The sequence below is a fragment of the Triturus cristatus genome, chromosome 9 (genome assembly GCF_964204655.1).
Source record: "Triturus cristatus chromosome 9, aTriCri1.1, whole genome shotgun sequence".
NCBI lineage: Eukaryota > Metazoa > Chordata > Amphibia > Caudata > Salamandridae > Triturus > Triturus cristatus.
The window spans coordinates 19,140,963-19,155,684 of record NC_140592.1 but is presented as its reverse complement, the minus strand read 5'-3'; the positions used below and the strand labels follow the sequence as shown (position 1 = coordinate 19,155,684).

Sequence of the window (14,722 nt, the reverse complement as noted above, 5' to 3'; positions counted from 1 at the left end):
GTGGTCAGCGGAAGCCACTCGGAGAGTGGGGAATCCAGCCAGGAAGACTAGGTGAGTAGCAGGGACGCCCAAGAGGCAGAGCTCCCCAACTATTCCAACCCTGGGAAAACAAGTGCCACCGACGGGGGGAAAATGAGCGCTCAGACCTTCTCGCGGATGAACCCAGTGCCATTCCTGGCAAAAGCAGGAGAACCCGAGATGCCGTGGGAGGACTGGAAATGGTACTTCCTGAACTACCTCTCAGCACTAGAAGAAGAGGGAGAGGGAGAGTTTGCGAGTTCACTGCGGAAGAAAATTCTCCTTCATCATTTGGGCCCGGCAGGACAAAGAGTATACCAAGACCTGGTGAAAGAGGAAAGACCGCCGACGGACAATGATGTATTCCGACACGCAATAGAAGACCTGGACGTCCACTACCGCCCTGTGGTATGCACAGCGATTGATCGGTATAATTTCTACCACAGGAAGCAATACAAAGGGGAATCGGTCGATGAATACGTGGCGGCAGTACAGAAATTGGCCCTAACATGTAAATTTGGGACCCTGCAGGAAGAACTGATAAGAGATCAAGTCATCATGCACACAGTGAATTCCTCCATTCAAGAGAAGCTGTGGACCAATGGCGATGCACCTTTGAAGAAAGTCGTGGCCTTAGTAAAAAAGGCGGAGTTGACCAGGAGGTGCACAGAAGCGGCCAAACGCGAAGGCAACCAAGAGCAAGCGGTGTACAAAGTGGAAGACCGGAAGACAACGGACAGTAAGCAACCATCAGGACAGCAAGGAGCGCGGAACAACAAGAGGTACAATACAAGAACCGCCAGACCGCAAGGACAACGGAACTGGAGTAAGAATGCCTGCTATAGATGCGGCAGCGGCACGCATACAGCCAACGACAAGGGCTGTCCAGCATTCAGCGCCAAGTGCGCATATTGTGGACTGGTAGGACACTTTGAGAAAGTGTGTAGGAGGAAGTCCCCTAGGAACGAGGTCAAGTATGTGGCACAAGGGCCACGCAAGGAGGAAGAAGAAGAGATTGAGGAGGAGGAAGACGAGATCTTGATAGTGGAAGAGCAAGTTCTAGGCATAGAGTGCACCGCTGATAAGAAGCCAAAGTGTGAAATGACGGTTGGTGGGGTACGTGTGACCATGGTAGCGGATTCGGGGTCACCTTACACGATTATCCAAAGGAAAATATGGGAGAAATAGTTTGTAACGAGAACAAATTATCACCTAAGGCCCACGGACATCCACCCAGTGACTTTCACCGGGGAGCCCATACCCATGGTGGGATTTTGCCCTTTAACCTTTGAGTTCAGGGGCAGAACATGCGAAGGGAAACTGTACGTGGCAGAAAAAGGACCGTCGGTACTGGGCTGGAAAGACCAGGGAGCCTTGAGAATTAAGTTGAACCCGGGTGGACACACGCAAGTTGTCATGACCGAAGAAGGACCAGAATACGAAGCACAGCGATGGAAGGAAGAATTTCGGAAGTTTTCAAAGATTCCATCGGCCGCATGGCGAAGTTCACACATAGAATTCATCTGAAGGAAGGGGCCAAACCGGTGTCCCACAAAGTACGCAACATTCCATTCTGGACCAGGACAGCGGTACAGGAAGAGTTGCAGAGACTGGAGGACAATGGAGTGATAGAGGCGATCGACAATGCGGAATGGTTGGCGCCCTTAGTCGTAGCGCAGAAACCCAACGGGAAGGTGAGGTTGTGTGTTGACCTGAGAGAACTCAACAAAAACATTGTAGTGGACAAGTAGCCAGAACTCAAGGGGCAAAATGGTTCTCCACCATAGATTTGACATCCGCTTACCATCAGATTGCCTTACATCGATCCTGCAACCATTTGACATCATTTATCACTCCGTTCGGATGCTACAAGTTTTTGAGGATGCCGTTTGGACTTGCCTCAGCAGCCGCAGTTTTTCAAAAACTGATGCACAGGTTGTTCCACCGGAAAGAAGGCATCCAATATTTCAAGGACGACATATTGGTAATGGGAACATCCAAAGTGGACCATGACAGGAAACTGAAGGAAGTCCTAACCGTGTTAATGCAAAACGGACTCACCGCCCAATGGGACAAATGCAAATTCGGAATGAACAAGGTTACGTATTTAGGGCACGAGAAGTCAACACGGCATCGAACTGAAAGCGTCCAACGTCGCAGCAATAAAAGGGGCCCCCACACCCAAGAACAAGGAGGACGTCCGAACTTTCCTGGGTATGGCAGAGTTTTATAGTAAGTTCGTGCCACACTTTGCCTCCAAGACCCATAATTTGAGGTCACTTCTGAAGGACAAATCCACGTTCCACTGGACTGAAGAGCAACTACAGGAGTTCGAGGACATGAAAAGACATATTAGTGAGGCAGTGCCCATACACGGATTCAACCCTGATGCGCAAACCATGTTAACCACTGATGCTAGCGACCAAGGACTAGGGGCGGTGCTCACGCAAAGGTCCACTGACGGAGTAATCACCACGATAAGCTTTGCGTCCAGAGCGTTGGCTCCTAACGAGAGTAAATTCAGTGTCATAGAGAAGGAGGTGCTCGCGGCAGTGTGGGCAATGGAGAGATTCCGGCAGTTCCAGTGGGGCGGAACGAATAGTTTCTTACCTGTCGGTGTAGTTTTGCAGCTTGAAGATCTTTCTGGATTCACTATGCTGTGCATTATTCCGCGATCTTGTGGTTGGGTCCGGATTCGTAGTCTTTTCTTTGTTTTTTTTTTTTTTTTTTTGTAGCCCAGGTGGGCGTCGACGTACACCATTTGGTGCACCTCCCGTGACGTCGTCGTGCTTCCTGCGGAAGTCCCACCTTTGGGGCGCCATCTTCGGGTTCTTTTTTCCTTTCCTCTTTTTTTTTTTTTTTTTTTTTTTTTTAACCCTAGGCGATTGATTAATCCTTCTTGTTCCTTTATCTGTATGTTTGTATTTCTTTGATCTTATCTATTTTACCCCCTCTTCCTCCAGCCTCATCTTCCTGGCGGAGGTGGGTGGGTTCGCTAGTGAATCCAGAAAGATCTTCAAGCTGCAAAACTACACCGACAGGTAAGAAACTATTCGTTTTGCAGCGTGAATCTTTCTGGATTCACTATGCTGTGCATCGATTTTGTAGCGGTTTTCCTAGTTCTGTGGCGGCTGGGTGGTAGATGAGCGTTGGTCGTTGAAAATGTGCTGAAGCACCTTCTGTCCAACCTGTGCCTCCTTGTTCATCTGAATGTCCACGCAGTAGTGTTTCGTGAACGTGTGCACAGATGCCCAAGTTGCCGCGAGGCATATGTCCTGGATGGGCGTGTTCGCCAGGAAGGCCACGGTGGCCCCTTTCTTCCTTGTGGAGTGAGCCTGCGGCCCCTCCGCTAGCTCCTGTCCAGCCTGTTTGTGGCAGAATTGAATAGTGAGGGCAATCCACCTTGCGATGGTGCCCTTAGTCACTGGTCTACCCATGAAGCTAGTAGCAAAGGACACAAACAGCTGTTTCGACTTCCTGAGTTCCTTGGTTCTCTCAATGTAGTGCATCACCGCTCTTCTGGCATCGAGGGTGTGCAGTGCCTTTTCTGCGTTTGTAGTCGGGTTTTGGAAGAAACTTGGTATCTGGATAGCCTGATTTATGTGGAACGCCGACACTACCTTTGGCATGAAGTGTGGGTCCGTTCTCAGGACTATTCTATCTTTGTGAATCTGAATGTAGGGTTCCTGCAGCGTTAGTGCCTGAAGCTCGCTCACCCTGCGTAGTGAGGTTATGGCCACCAGAAAGGCTGTTTTCATAGTCAACATCTGCAGTGTGGCCTTGTGAATGGGTTCAAACGGTGCCTTCATGAGCTCCGTCAGGACCACATTCAGATTCCATGCCGGCGGCGGCAACCTTTTCGGGGGGGCCATCCTTTTGGCTCCTTCCATGAATCTCCTCACCACCTGCGAGCTGAAGAAACTTCCACCTTTTTCACCTCTGGTGTAGGCCACGATGGCCGCCAGGTGTACCCTTAGTGAGCTCGAGCAGAGGTTACTCTCTAGAAGGTGTGTGAGGTACCTCAGTACTGTTGAGTCTCTTGTCATTCTGTTTTGCAGGCCCTTTTTCCGGCACCACACAGTGAACCTCTTCCATTTTGCGCTGTAGCATTTTCGTGTAGTTGGTTTCCTCGCCTCCCGTAGCACTCGCATCGTGCTTGGCGGCAATCTTAGGTGCGCGAACTCTATGTCTTCAGGAGCCATGCCGCCAGGTTGAGGGTCTCTGGCTCTGGGTGCAGGACCTCTCCGTTTTGCATTGAGAGCAGGTCCTTCCTCCTCTCGAACCTGTGTGGGTCGCCTTGTGCCATTTCTTGAATTTGTGAGAACCATGTCTGCCTCGCCCACTGCGGAGCCACCAGGATCAGGGTCATGTTGCTGGTTCTGCACTTGTCGAGCACTCTGTGCAACAGGGGTATCGGTGGAAAGGCGTAGGCAAATGTCCTCGACCAGCTTATCCATAGGGCATTTCCCTTGGATTGCTGATCTGGTTGCCTGGACGCGAAGCTTTGGCATTTTGCATTGTGGCGTGTTGCAAAAAGGTCTATTGTGGGAGTCCCCCATCTCCGGAAGAGTTTCTCCGTTTCCTGGCCATTGAGCTCCCACTCGTGTGATGCTGAGGTCTGCCTGCTTAACCAGTCTGCCTCCACATTGTCCTTCCCTGGTAGGTGAATTGCCAGTAGATCTATCCTGAGAGGTATGGCCCATCTCCAAATCTCCTGAGCTAGGGATGAGAGTGGGAACGACTGTGTCCCCCCTTGTTTGTTGATGTAGAACATCGCCGTGGTGTTGTCTGTTTGGACCAACACCCTCTTGTTGAACAGGTGCCTCTGGAATGCCTTCAGGGCTAGCAGGATTGTTTTCAACTCGAGGTAGTTGATATGGCGGACCGCATCTGCTGGGGCCCATAGACCCCTCACTCTGAGGTTGTCCATGTGCGCTCCCCATCCCTTCTGCGATGCGTCCGTGGTAATGGTCACTGTTGGGATTGGTGGTGTCAGGCTTCTCCCTGCTGTTATGTTGCCTCTGTTCAACCAAGTTATCTCCTCCTGCACTGCGTGCGTAACAACCACTAGATCCTCCCAGCTTCCGTTTGCTTGTGACCATTGTTGTTGCAGCCATTCCTGGAATGGTCTCATGTGCAGGCGCACATTCGGCACCAGCTGGATACAGGACGCCATCATCCCCATCATCTTGCTCACAGCCCTCACTGTCAGAGCTCGCCCCTTCTGGTAGAGCTTCGCCTCCTTCAGTAGAGCCTCTGTCCTCCTCTCGCTGGGCACTACTGTACTCTTGCGGGAGTTGATCTTTGCCCCCAGGAAAATCTTCACCTGCTCTGGTTCCATCGATGATTTTCCCCAGTGGATCGAGAATCCCAGTTTTGTGAGGGTGTCTGTTACGCGTTTTGCGTGCCTCTCGCACTTTCCGCGTGAGTTTGCCTTGACCAGCCAGTCGTCCAAGTAGGGGTAGACATGTATTCCCTGCCTTCGTAGGTGCGCCGCTACCGCCGACAGGCATTTTGTAAAGACCCTTGGTGCTGATTTTAATCCGAAGGCCCGGGTCGTGAACTGGTAGAGTTCTTGTTCGATGTTGAATCTTAGAAGGCCCTTGTGCCTTCTGTTTATTGGGATGTGAAGATAGGCATCCTTGAGGTCCACGGTGACCATGAAGTCCCCTTCCCTTATCTGTGGTAGAACCTCCTGCAGTGAAGTCATTTTGAACCTTTGCGTTCTGATGAACTTGTTTAGGTAACGGAGGTCTAGTATGGGTCTGAGGTCTCCGTCTACCTTCGGAACCACGAAGTAGTTTGAGTAGACCCCTTTGTTGCGTTCTCTGAACGGCACTGTCTCTATGGCTCCCTTTTGCAGGAGTTTCCGCGTTTCTTCTCTGAGTATTGCCAGTTCTTGGGCCGATCTCAGTCTTCCCCTTGGTTTCCTGTTTGGAGGTCTTTTCTCCAAATCTACGCAGTACCCGTACTGCACAACGTTCCGTATCCACTTGTCTGTGGTTATACGCCGCCACTCCTGAAGGTAGAACCTCAGTCTTCCGCCTACTGGTGTCGTATGCTCGTAGGCTCTTGAATTTTCTCTTCCCCCTGATGACACTTTTTTGCGCCTCACCCTTGGGGTCCTGACGAGGGTAGGCGTCCTCTTGCGTGCTGAGTCACTTTGTCGAGGGCTGTTCGCCCCCTCTCCTCCTTTGGCCACGTCCGTTCCCTCTCCCGCGAAAGGACTGGCCCCGAGGTTGATATTGCCAGGTTTGCTTCTGTTGACCTTGTCCGTGACCTTCACCCTGCTGACTTTGTTGGAACGCCTGGTGCGACGTCCCCTGCTGGCTTCCTCCCCTACCGTAGGGTCCTCGAGGGATTTCCTCGCCTCATTCCCCTCTGCTGTAGGGCCCCCATGGACCTGGCCGTCTCGTTTTCTTTTTTCAGCTGGGTGAGCTTGTCGTCCACTGTTGCTCCGAACAGTGTCTCTCCATTGAAGGGGGTGCCAAGGATGTTGTTCTGCACTTCCGGCTTGAATCCCGAGATTCTTAGCCATGCATGCCTCCTCTCTGTGACCCCTATGGCCATGAGTCTTGCTGAAGTCTCTGCCCCATCCAACGCCGTCTTTATACAGGAGTTGGCGATGTTTTTGCCTTCATCTATCAGGTGAGCGGCTCTCTGCCGGAATTCTTCGGGGAGGTGCTTTACTAACTCCCCCATCTCATCCCAGTGCTGGTACTGGTGTCTATTGAGGAGTGCATTTGAATTCGCCATGCGCCAGTGCATTGCGGCGTTCCTCTCGACCTTTCTTCCTGTGAGGTCAATCCTCCTGCTCTCCTTATCCGGGGGTGGGCCCGAAGTTGCTGGTACGTTGGCCCTTCTCCTGGCCGTGGAGGCTATGATGGAGTCCGCGGTCACGCTACCCTTGATGTAAGGGGGGTCCAGGGAGGAGTGCTTATATTTCTTCTCTGTCCTGGGCGTGATCGACCGGCAGGTTGCAGGTTCCTTGAAGGCTTCTCTCCCCTGATTCATCACGCTTTGTAGCATGGGGAGGAACTGGCTCCTTGTCTGGATGGGGAGCAGTGTCTCGACGAGAAAATCTGCTTTCGGTTTCTCCTCGTCGAGTTTGACGCCGAAGGCCATTGCTGCGCTCCTGACCACCATATTGTAGACCCCGATGTCGTCGGGTGGCGAAGGCCTCGAAGGGTACGTGTCCACGGGCTCTTCCGGGTTTTCGGTGTCGAGATCGTGCCATTCGACGTCGTTGCTGGTAGATGCCGCCGATTCGTAGAACGACCGTTGGTCTTCTTCCTCGGCTTCTTCCTCATAATAGGGCTCTTCCTCCTCTTCGAGTTCCCTTGTCAGCCCTTCGGCGTCGAACTCGTCTTCGACCTCCTCGACGTCCGCCGATGGAACCGTTGGAATCTTGAATTCCTTCATTCTGGCGTCGAACTCCTTCTTTCTTTGAAGGATGTTCTCCATTTCGGCCTCGAGCCGCCTCTTTTTCTTCTCCATCTCGGAGATGCTTTCGGCGTCGACCGCGGGTCTTTTCGATGAACCTTGCGTCGACGTCGAACGTTCTTTCTGCGTCGATCGGCCCGTTTCATGGGATGCTTTCGACGACCCTTGCCTTTCGGCGTCTTTCGGCACCGGGGAGTCCTTATCTAAGGATCCGCTCGGCCTCTTGTCCGTGGTTCCCCCTTTGGACGTCGAAGTTTTCGGCGCCGGGGCTCCCTTCGTGGACTTTGACTCAGATTTTCTCGAGTCACCCTCGTGTTGTCGGGGTACTTTTTGTTTTGCGCTCGACGATTCTCTTACCTCGTCTTCTTTTTTCTTGTCGGTCTCTACGACCGTGAAGTTTTCGGCTGTCTCGGCGACGTTGTCCTCGTCGTCTGAGGAGAGGCCCAGAGCGTAGAGCGTCGGGGGCTTCCCCTTGCCGTCCATGCTGGCGTTGGCCCTTCTCTGCCGCTCTCTCACCCTGAGTGTCTTCGGCGCGAAGGCTGAGCAGGCGTTGCAGTCGATACTCTGGTGATCGACCGGTAGGCAGAGGTTGCAGACCGGATGCTGGTCTCTCTGCGCGAACTTGTGGTGGCAGTTTGGGCAGAACTTGAATGGCGTCTTGTCCATTGCGCTCAGGGTCTCTGAGCGTGCATTCTCCAAGGCCGTCGAAGAAAAAAGGGCGCTGGTCCTCCTTTCTTCGCGCTCCTGATGAAATCTTTTCCTTTCCTGATATCTTCTAGTGTTTCTATCGACGAAACTCGCTTTTCTTCCTTCTTCCTTCGAGTGTAATTCTGGAGCTTCCCGATGACGATCCAGACCCAACGGCGGAAAAAAGAATCTGAAGATGGCGCCCCAAAGGTGGGACTTCCGCAGGAAGCACGACGACGTCACGGGAGGTGCACCAAATGGTGTACGTCGACGCCCACCTGGGCTACAAAAAAAAAAAAAAAAAAAAAACAAAGAAAAGACTACGAATCCGGACCCAACCACAAGATCGCGGAATAATGCACAGCATAGTGAATCCAGAAAGATTCACGCTGCAAAAGGTTTCTTTTGCGCACCGACCACAAACCTTTAGTGAAGGTCCTCACGTCCTGCGGGCACGAGCATGCCACCCCGCGGATTGCCAAGATGACGCTGAGGCTGCTAGATTATGTATATGATGTAGAGTATCTACCAGGACACAAGAACAAGGTGGCGGACTTTTTAAATAGAGCAGCATCTAAAGAAGGGCCATAAGCGCCCAGGAATGGGAGACCGAATACGCCAAGGACGAGAAAATAAGTGCGGTCAAGGCGTACGTAACCAACGGATGGCCGGGCAAGAGATTGTTGGAGGAAGAATTGAAGCAGTATTGGGAGGTCCAAGATGAATTGTCAGTAGGGGACAAACCATGGTTCCTGCTAAGAGGCAATAAAGTCGTCCCTCCGAACAACTTGAGACACTGCATCGTATCCATCACACATGAAGGCCACTTAGGGATCGTCAAAATGAAATGGAGAGCAAAAGACTACTGGTGGCCGGGGATGGACATAATGGTAGAACGTCATGTAAGGGCGTGTGAGCAATGCAGCAATGCAGACAAGACCCAGAAATTGTTACGTCCGCCCCTGGGGCGATACGATTGTCCGGAAAACCTGTGGGAAGAGATTTCTATTGACATACTGGGATCGATACAGGACACGAACGGCACCCAGAAATACGTCACAGTTGTGATAGATCGTTACTCCAAGTGGCCAGAGATCCAAGTGGCTGATAACGCTGAAACTGAAACAATACTGGAATTCCTAACGGAAGTCTTTATAAGGGAAGGGATCCCCAAAGGGATTCTGAGTGATAATGGCCCACAATTCACATCAAGTAAGTGGGAAAGCTTCATGGACAGGAACGGCATCGCTGTACGACATACACCGATATACCACCCGGCAGGGAATGGATCAGCGGAACGATTTAATCGGGTGATCATGGGTTCGGTGCAGGCAGCGATCAGCCAAGGCATCAATTGGGAGAAGGATAACACCCACCACCACGGGGTACAGTCCGTTCCGAGTTTTGAGAGGAAGGGAGCCTTTCACTAAGGACAATGTGGCCTGGAAACGCCTCATGGTGCAAAGCCACTGGTCCCCAGCGGTGGTACGTAAGAACTTGGAGAGAGCACAGGCGGCGTACACGGAGCATTACGATGTGAAGCACAACACCAAAAAGGTCACACTCGAGAAGGGTGAATGGGTGAGAGTCAAACTGCCTACGCAAAGGAAGAAGGGAGATAGTAAGTTCACTTCCCCGTTTCAAGTGATGGAGCCATATTCCAGATCAGCTCTCCTCAGCGACGGGAAGATTTGGTCACAAGACCGCATGGCGAAATGCACGTCAACAGGCGGGAAGAATACGGTTGTGGAGTCGGAGAACACCGGAGCAGCCAGCGCCCAGTGGAGCAAGGAAGTAGACCCGGAGAGTCCCAAGGAAGTAGGGAGCAGTCCCCGACTGGGAACAGGTCGCGAACTGAGAAAGGAGATGGAAGGACAGGCGTCCAACACCCAGGAGGGGACAGAGCTGGAGGTGTGGAGAGAAGAAGAACACAAGGGCGGGGAAGATGCACCCAGCCCGGGGAATGAGGCCACCACTCCGAAGACTGGCGATCGTAGTAGGTGGACACGGTGTGGCAGGAGAGTCAGTCTGCCCAGGAGATTTGGGGAGGTCAGTATGGACAGCAAGTAAGACTGTACAAGTTAGAAGGGGTTGTGTTATGTTGTGGGTTTGTTTATAAAGGGGGGAGATGTGGTGTAGCGGTCTAGTCTGCCAGCGCACACTGCGTGTGACGTCAGCGGACTTCCGGTGGCGGCCATTTTCGGCAGTAAGCGCGCCGATTCCGAACAGATTGGAGCTCCGCTCCGGCGCTCCGTTATACCTTGCATGCAATAAAGAAACGTGCCAAGAACTAAGGTGTGCTGGTGTACTTTGCCACTAGTGTGTCCCTTGTTACCACCAACATTACACCTATCTCTACTCCTTGCCTTCTTGGAGGTGGGTGGGTCTCCTTGCAGAATTCCCAGGAGAAAGAGGGCCCCTTGGCAGGCACCTGCAGTTAAATACCTTCCACCCATGGGCCAAATTCCTATCAGCAAATGTATGACTGGGCTGAACCAGGCCAGTGTCCCCCACACTGCACTGTACCGTCCCTGCCTTACCTCCCTCCCTCCCTCCCTCTCATTACCCCTGCCCAGTCCGGGTTCCTCCCCCTCGGGGTGTCCTCTACTAAGGCCCATGCTCCAGCCATATCCGCCACCCCTCCGGGAGGCAGGGGCTGAACCATGGGGCATTCGTTAACCAGATTCCCAAAATGCCCTCTGAGACAGGACCTTCACCAGTTTCCCACAATTCCCTTGGAGAAGAGAGCTTCATCCGTTTCCCAAAATGCCCTCGGAGACAATTAGCTTCAGCAGATTCCCCCAATGCCCTCTCTACCAGTTTCCCACCATGCCCTTGGAGACGAGAGCTTCACCCGTTTCCCAAAATGCCCTCAGAGACAGGAGCTTCAGCAGTTTCTCACAATCACAATGCCCTCCTCAGAAGTTTCACACAATTCTATGTCCGGACTAGAGGTTTCGAAATATGCGTCTCTATTCTTTACTGAAAAAAACACAGCAGCCAATTACATTTGAACAACATTTCAGTTATCAGACAAAACTACGTTTCCCATGAGTAGTCTATGACATCACTCCCCTTCCACCAATCATATCACAATACAGTCTATGTAACATGCGGACTCCTTCGTCATTCCTCTTTCTTTGCTGCTCAGCAGCGGGAGCTAAATGTATTTTTTATAAAGGTGGTTATAATTGATTTGTGTTAAAATGTTTACGAGCGCCTTTTATTAACCTACACCTACGCTCGCTTCGGACACATGAACAGCGGTTTCATTGGCCCGTTCCATCCATCCTGCGCGATCACCTTCCCCCGATACGGGTGTTTGTTATACGGTTGACTGCTGCGCCGCCTTTGCATGCGTTCAATCTGATTTTCTTTATTTAGGCAAGAGTGCATGACTGTGGCCTTTACAGTGGGCAGCTAGAGCGGAGTGAGGAGTTGGAGGACGCGTGCTAGGTCTTGACAAAGCAAAGTCCTTTGAAGACAACATCGGCTGAAGAGAACTTGAGGACCCGCGCTTCCAGCTTAAACTTCTCTACGCCCTCAAGGGGCTGCAATAAACTTAAAAGAGCTTACCTCTAGTGGTCAGGAACCTCCCTCCAGCAGAAGCAGTTCATCGCAGTAAACTCTGCTTAGTTTATTGTGGACCGGCTTTTTCTGCAAGCTTACTGCCACTTCTGCCTAGTGGCGGCCGGCATGGCTCACAGGTGGCAGGGCAGGCAAGGGAGAGTTAGTGATATGCAGGGCACAATTAAGAAAAAAAATACACTCCAGGAAACAGCCAGGCTACCCTGACCAATCACAAAGCTGCAATGCTAGTGATGGAGCGGGTAAAATATTTTCTTTTTATATACCCAATCCATTTATATATGTGTATATTAAAATGATTAATAATTAATTATAATAATTAATAGCTTGATGTGAAGGTACTAAACCAACCTTATTATCAGAAAGAACACACGTGGGAATGCGTTGCATGGCAAAAATTTATAAAGTGAACTAAGTTTGTATGCATATTAAAACGATAAATGTTGCTTGAGTAATGTTATTGTGATTTGCGCTTAAATAAACCAGCATTAACGGCTTTGGATGTTGCATATGGCTAGATAAATGCATACACATAGGGGTATTAGCAAGGGAATAACACTGTTTTAATCATTTCTATGTATTAATTACGATTTTGTGTTTCTTTGCTTAAAGTTGACTATTCTGGCCTACCAAAAGATGGCCGCCGACTGAAACCTAACTAAAGTACATGACTTCATCATTTGAACAATGGAGAAAGGCGCCTGCACTGACTTCGTTCGTGTCCCTTGGGTGACCTGTCAGACCATGCCCCTGAAGACTACCCTGGGCGAGGTGCTAATGCCCCTGAACGTGAAGAAAATGTTACAATTGAGAATATGAACTGGTAAACCCGACCTGTTTCCAACGAACTGATACATTTAGGACTACGGATTAGTCTTTCCCATACATTTGCTTTGAGACTTCTTCCACATGGGAAAATTTGAAAATGTTTCCTAATGCAATGAGATGTATTTGAATTCAGCCAATCGTTGGCCTGGGAAATGAGAAAATGTAACTTTAATATGTAAATTTTAGTATAAATATTAGTAGACTAGAGAGGGAATAGGCTAACGCTAGACGCCACTTCATCCAGAAGCTATTGACAGAGAATCGATGATCAGAGATCCCTATGCTGACGGAGAGGACGGTGACTCTATATGATAAAACTCTGACAAACTTATTGAGGACCGGTTCGGACTTAGAAAATGACAATTAGCCAGAATAGGTAAATATAACAAAAGATGATATTGCATTATTAGGATTTTAACCTGCATATAAATTAGATAAAGAAAATCATTATTTGAATTAATGTGTCGGGTGAATATTTCCATTGAAATGTTTATTGATTAATTTGAGAGTTAAAGTATCATTGAACTAAATAACAACTAAATGATTCGATCGACCTCTTGATGGAGGAATAGTTAGGGTGATTCAGGAGAAGTGGTTTCCTCTATCAAAGAGAACAGTTGTGGTTCGGATCTGATGTCCCTTTGTAGGCACGGATAGTTTGAGAGAATGAATGTTGGTGTTATGGGCCAAACCAGCGTATGATGCGTGTATGTGCGTGTGACTGAGAAATCATTCTGTCCGTGGAAGTAAGGGGAAATTTAGTGATCTGAACTGCACCACTAGTTTCCCAAAAGGCTTGAGGACAGGGGGCAGTGTGGCCGGATGTACAATGGTACATCACATGCAATTAATTCGCATGCCTTTTACACGCATTTTTTAGCGCACATGTTTTTACAGCGAAAATGCATTTAAAACAGCATGCCAATACCACGCATTGTTTTTATATTTAAAAATTTATTTGTGGGGGGTAACCCCCCAACTTACCTTAAATGTGTGGTATTGGCATGCGTTTTAAATGCAAATATCTGTGCTAAAAAATGCATTGTAAAGGCTTAACAAGGTAAAAACCTCGCTGTAAAGGCTGTTTCCCAGTGTGGCCATGATGACACCTTGTGCAGTCACTAGTACAGTAGACTGAGCATAAGGAACTCCACAAGGGATCTGCAGAGCTGCTCAAAGCTGCCAGGGACTGAACACCACGTCTACCTCTCACACCTCCGCATCCCTCACACCGCTAAGGCCTGTGTCCCATAACACAACGACCTTAGGCCCAACATGGACCCATCTCCCACACAGGACAGACACGCTTCCAGGCACACACCCTACCCAGGGCAGCCCATGGAAAGAACGATTTAAACATTACAATACAGTGCGCCTTCTGTAGATAAATATCTGTGTGCAACTTATACATGACCGGCTGTATCCACAACGGTGCGGGTGTGGTAACTTCTTCCCAACGGTTCTTCAGCCAGAAGGAAACTGCATTCATTGCTCAACCCTTCTTCGATTGTATATTCATGATACACTCGACATTGCTGAGTGATCTATCAAACAACCGGTTTACGGTGTATGGGAACAGGAATGTTCGATTTAGTTGGCTTTATTTATCTGGTTCAAAGGTTTTGGCCTGTTCTAAGGGTAATTTATTATCCACAACTCTTCATCCTGAAGATGGTCTAACGGACATTGTATGCCACAAAAGACCGAAACGTCGACAAATCCATCTAATTCCACAGTTTTTGTTTGCCCCAAAGAATTGTTTATTGCTTTGTCTTGACTTTTTCTTTGCATTTGTTATCATTTTGGAATAGATGATTACATCTATGATTAGGAGGCATGGTCACGTGTGTATCATTAGGTTGCCTCCATCATGGTGTTTTGATATCATTTATTGTACCCCCTTTCTTATCTTCCTCACATTAAATGTGTTTATGCTTTGAGAAAATCGATACCTGTGTGTTAAATAACTATTGATTAATTTCATTATAACTATTCAATTGACGTTCAGATTAGTCTTATGTAAACTACCAGTTGGGGCTTTACTGCCAAATAACTATTCCAAGCGTGTTAATTAATTGTATGAAACATAATCCCTTAAAGGCGTATTTACCTATTTGTAGGTTTGAATTCAGCCAGATTCTCGTGGCCTTTCACTGCT

General features: G+C 49.5%; 2 protein-coding genes across 2 annotated transcripts in view; both read right to left on the bottom strand.

Annotated features, from left to right (window-relative positions):
* The window catches only part of PLXNB1 (plexin B1), a 469,341-nt gene that overhangs the window by 333,246 nt on the left and 121,373 nt on the right, over positions 1 to 14,722 (bottom strand). The gene's annotated exons all lie outside the window — the stretch shown is intronic.
* LOC146797277 (uncharacterized) lies at positions 2,893 to 5,028 on the bottom strand. Its single transcript, XM_085627540.1, has 2 exons — positions 3,104 to 5,028; positions 2,893 to 3,013 (listed from the first exon to the last, which is right to left on the bottom strand). Exon 1 carries the CDS (start codon positions 4,959 to 4,961, stop codon positions 3,135 to 3,137), a length of 1,827 nt encoding a protein of 608 aa, XP_085483666.1. The 5' UTR covers positions 4,962 to 5,028; the 3' UTR covers positions 2,893 to 3,013; positions 3,104 to 3,134.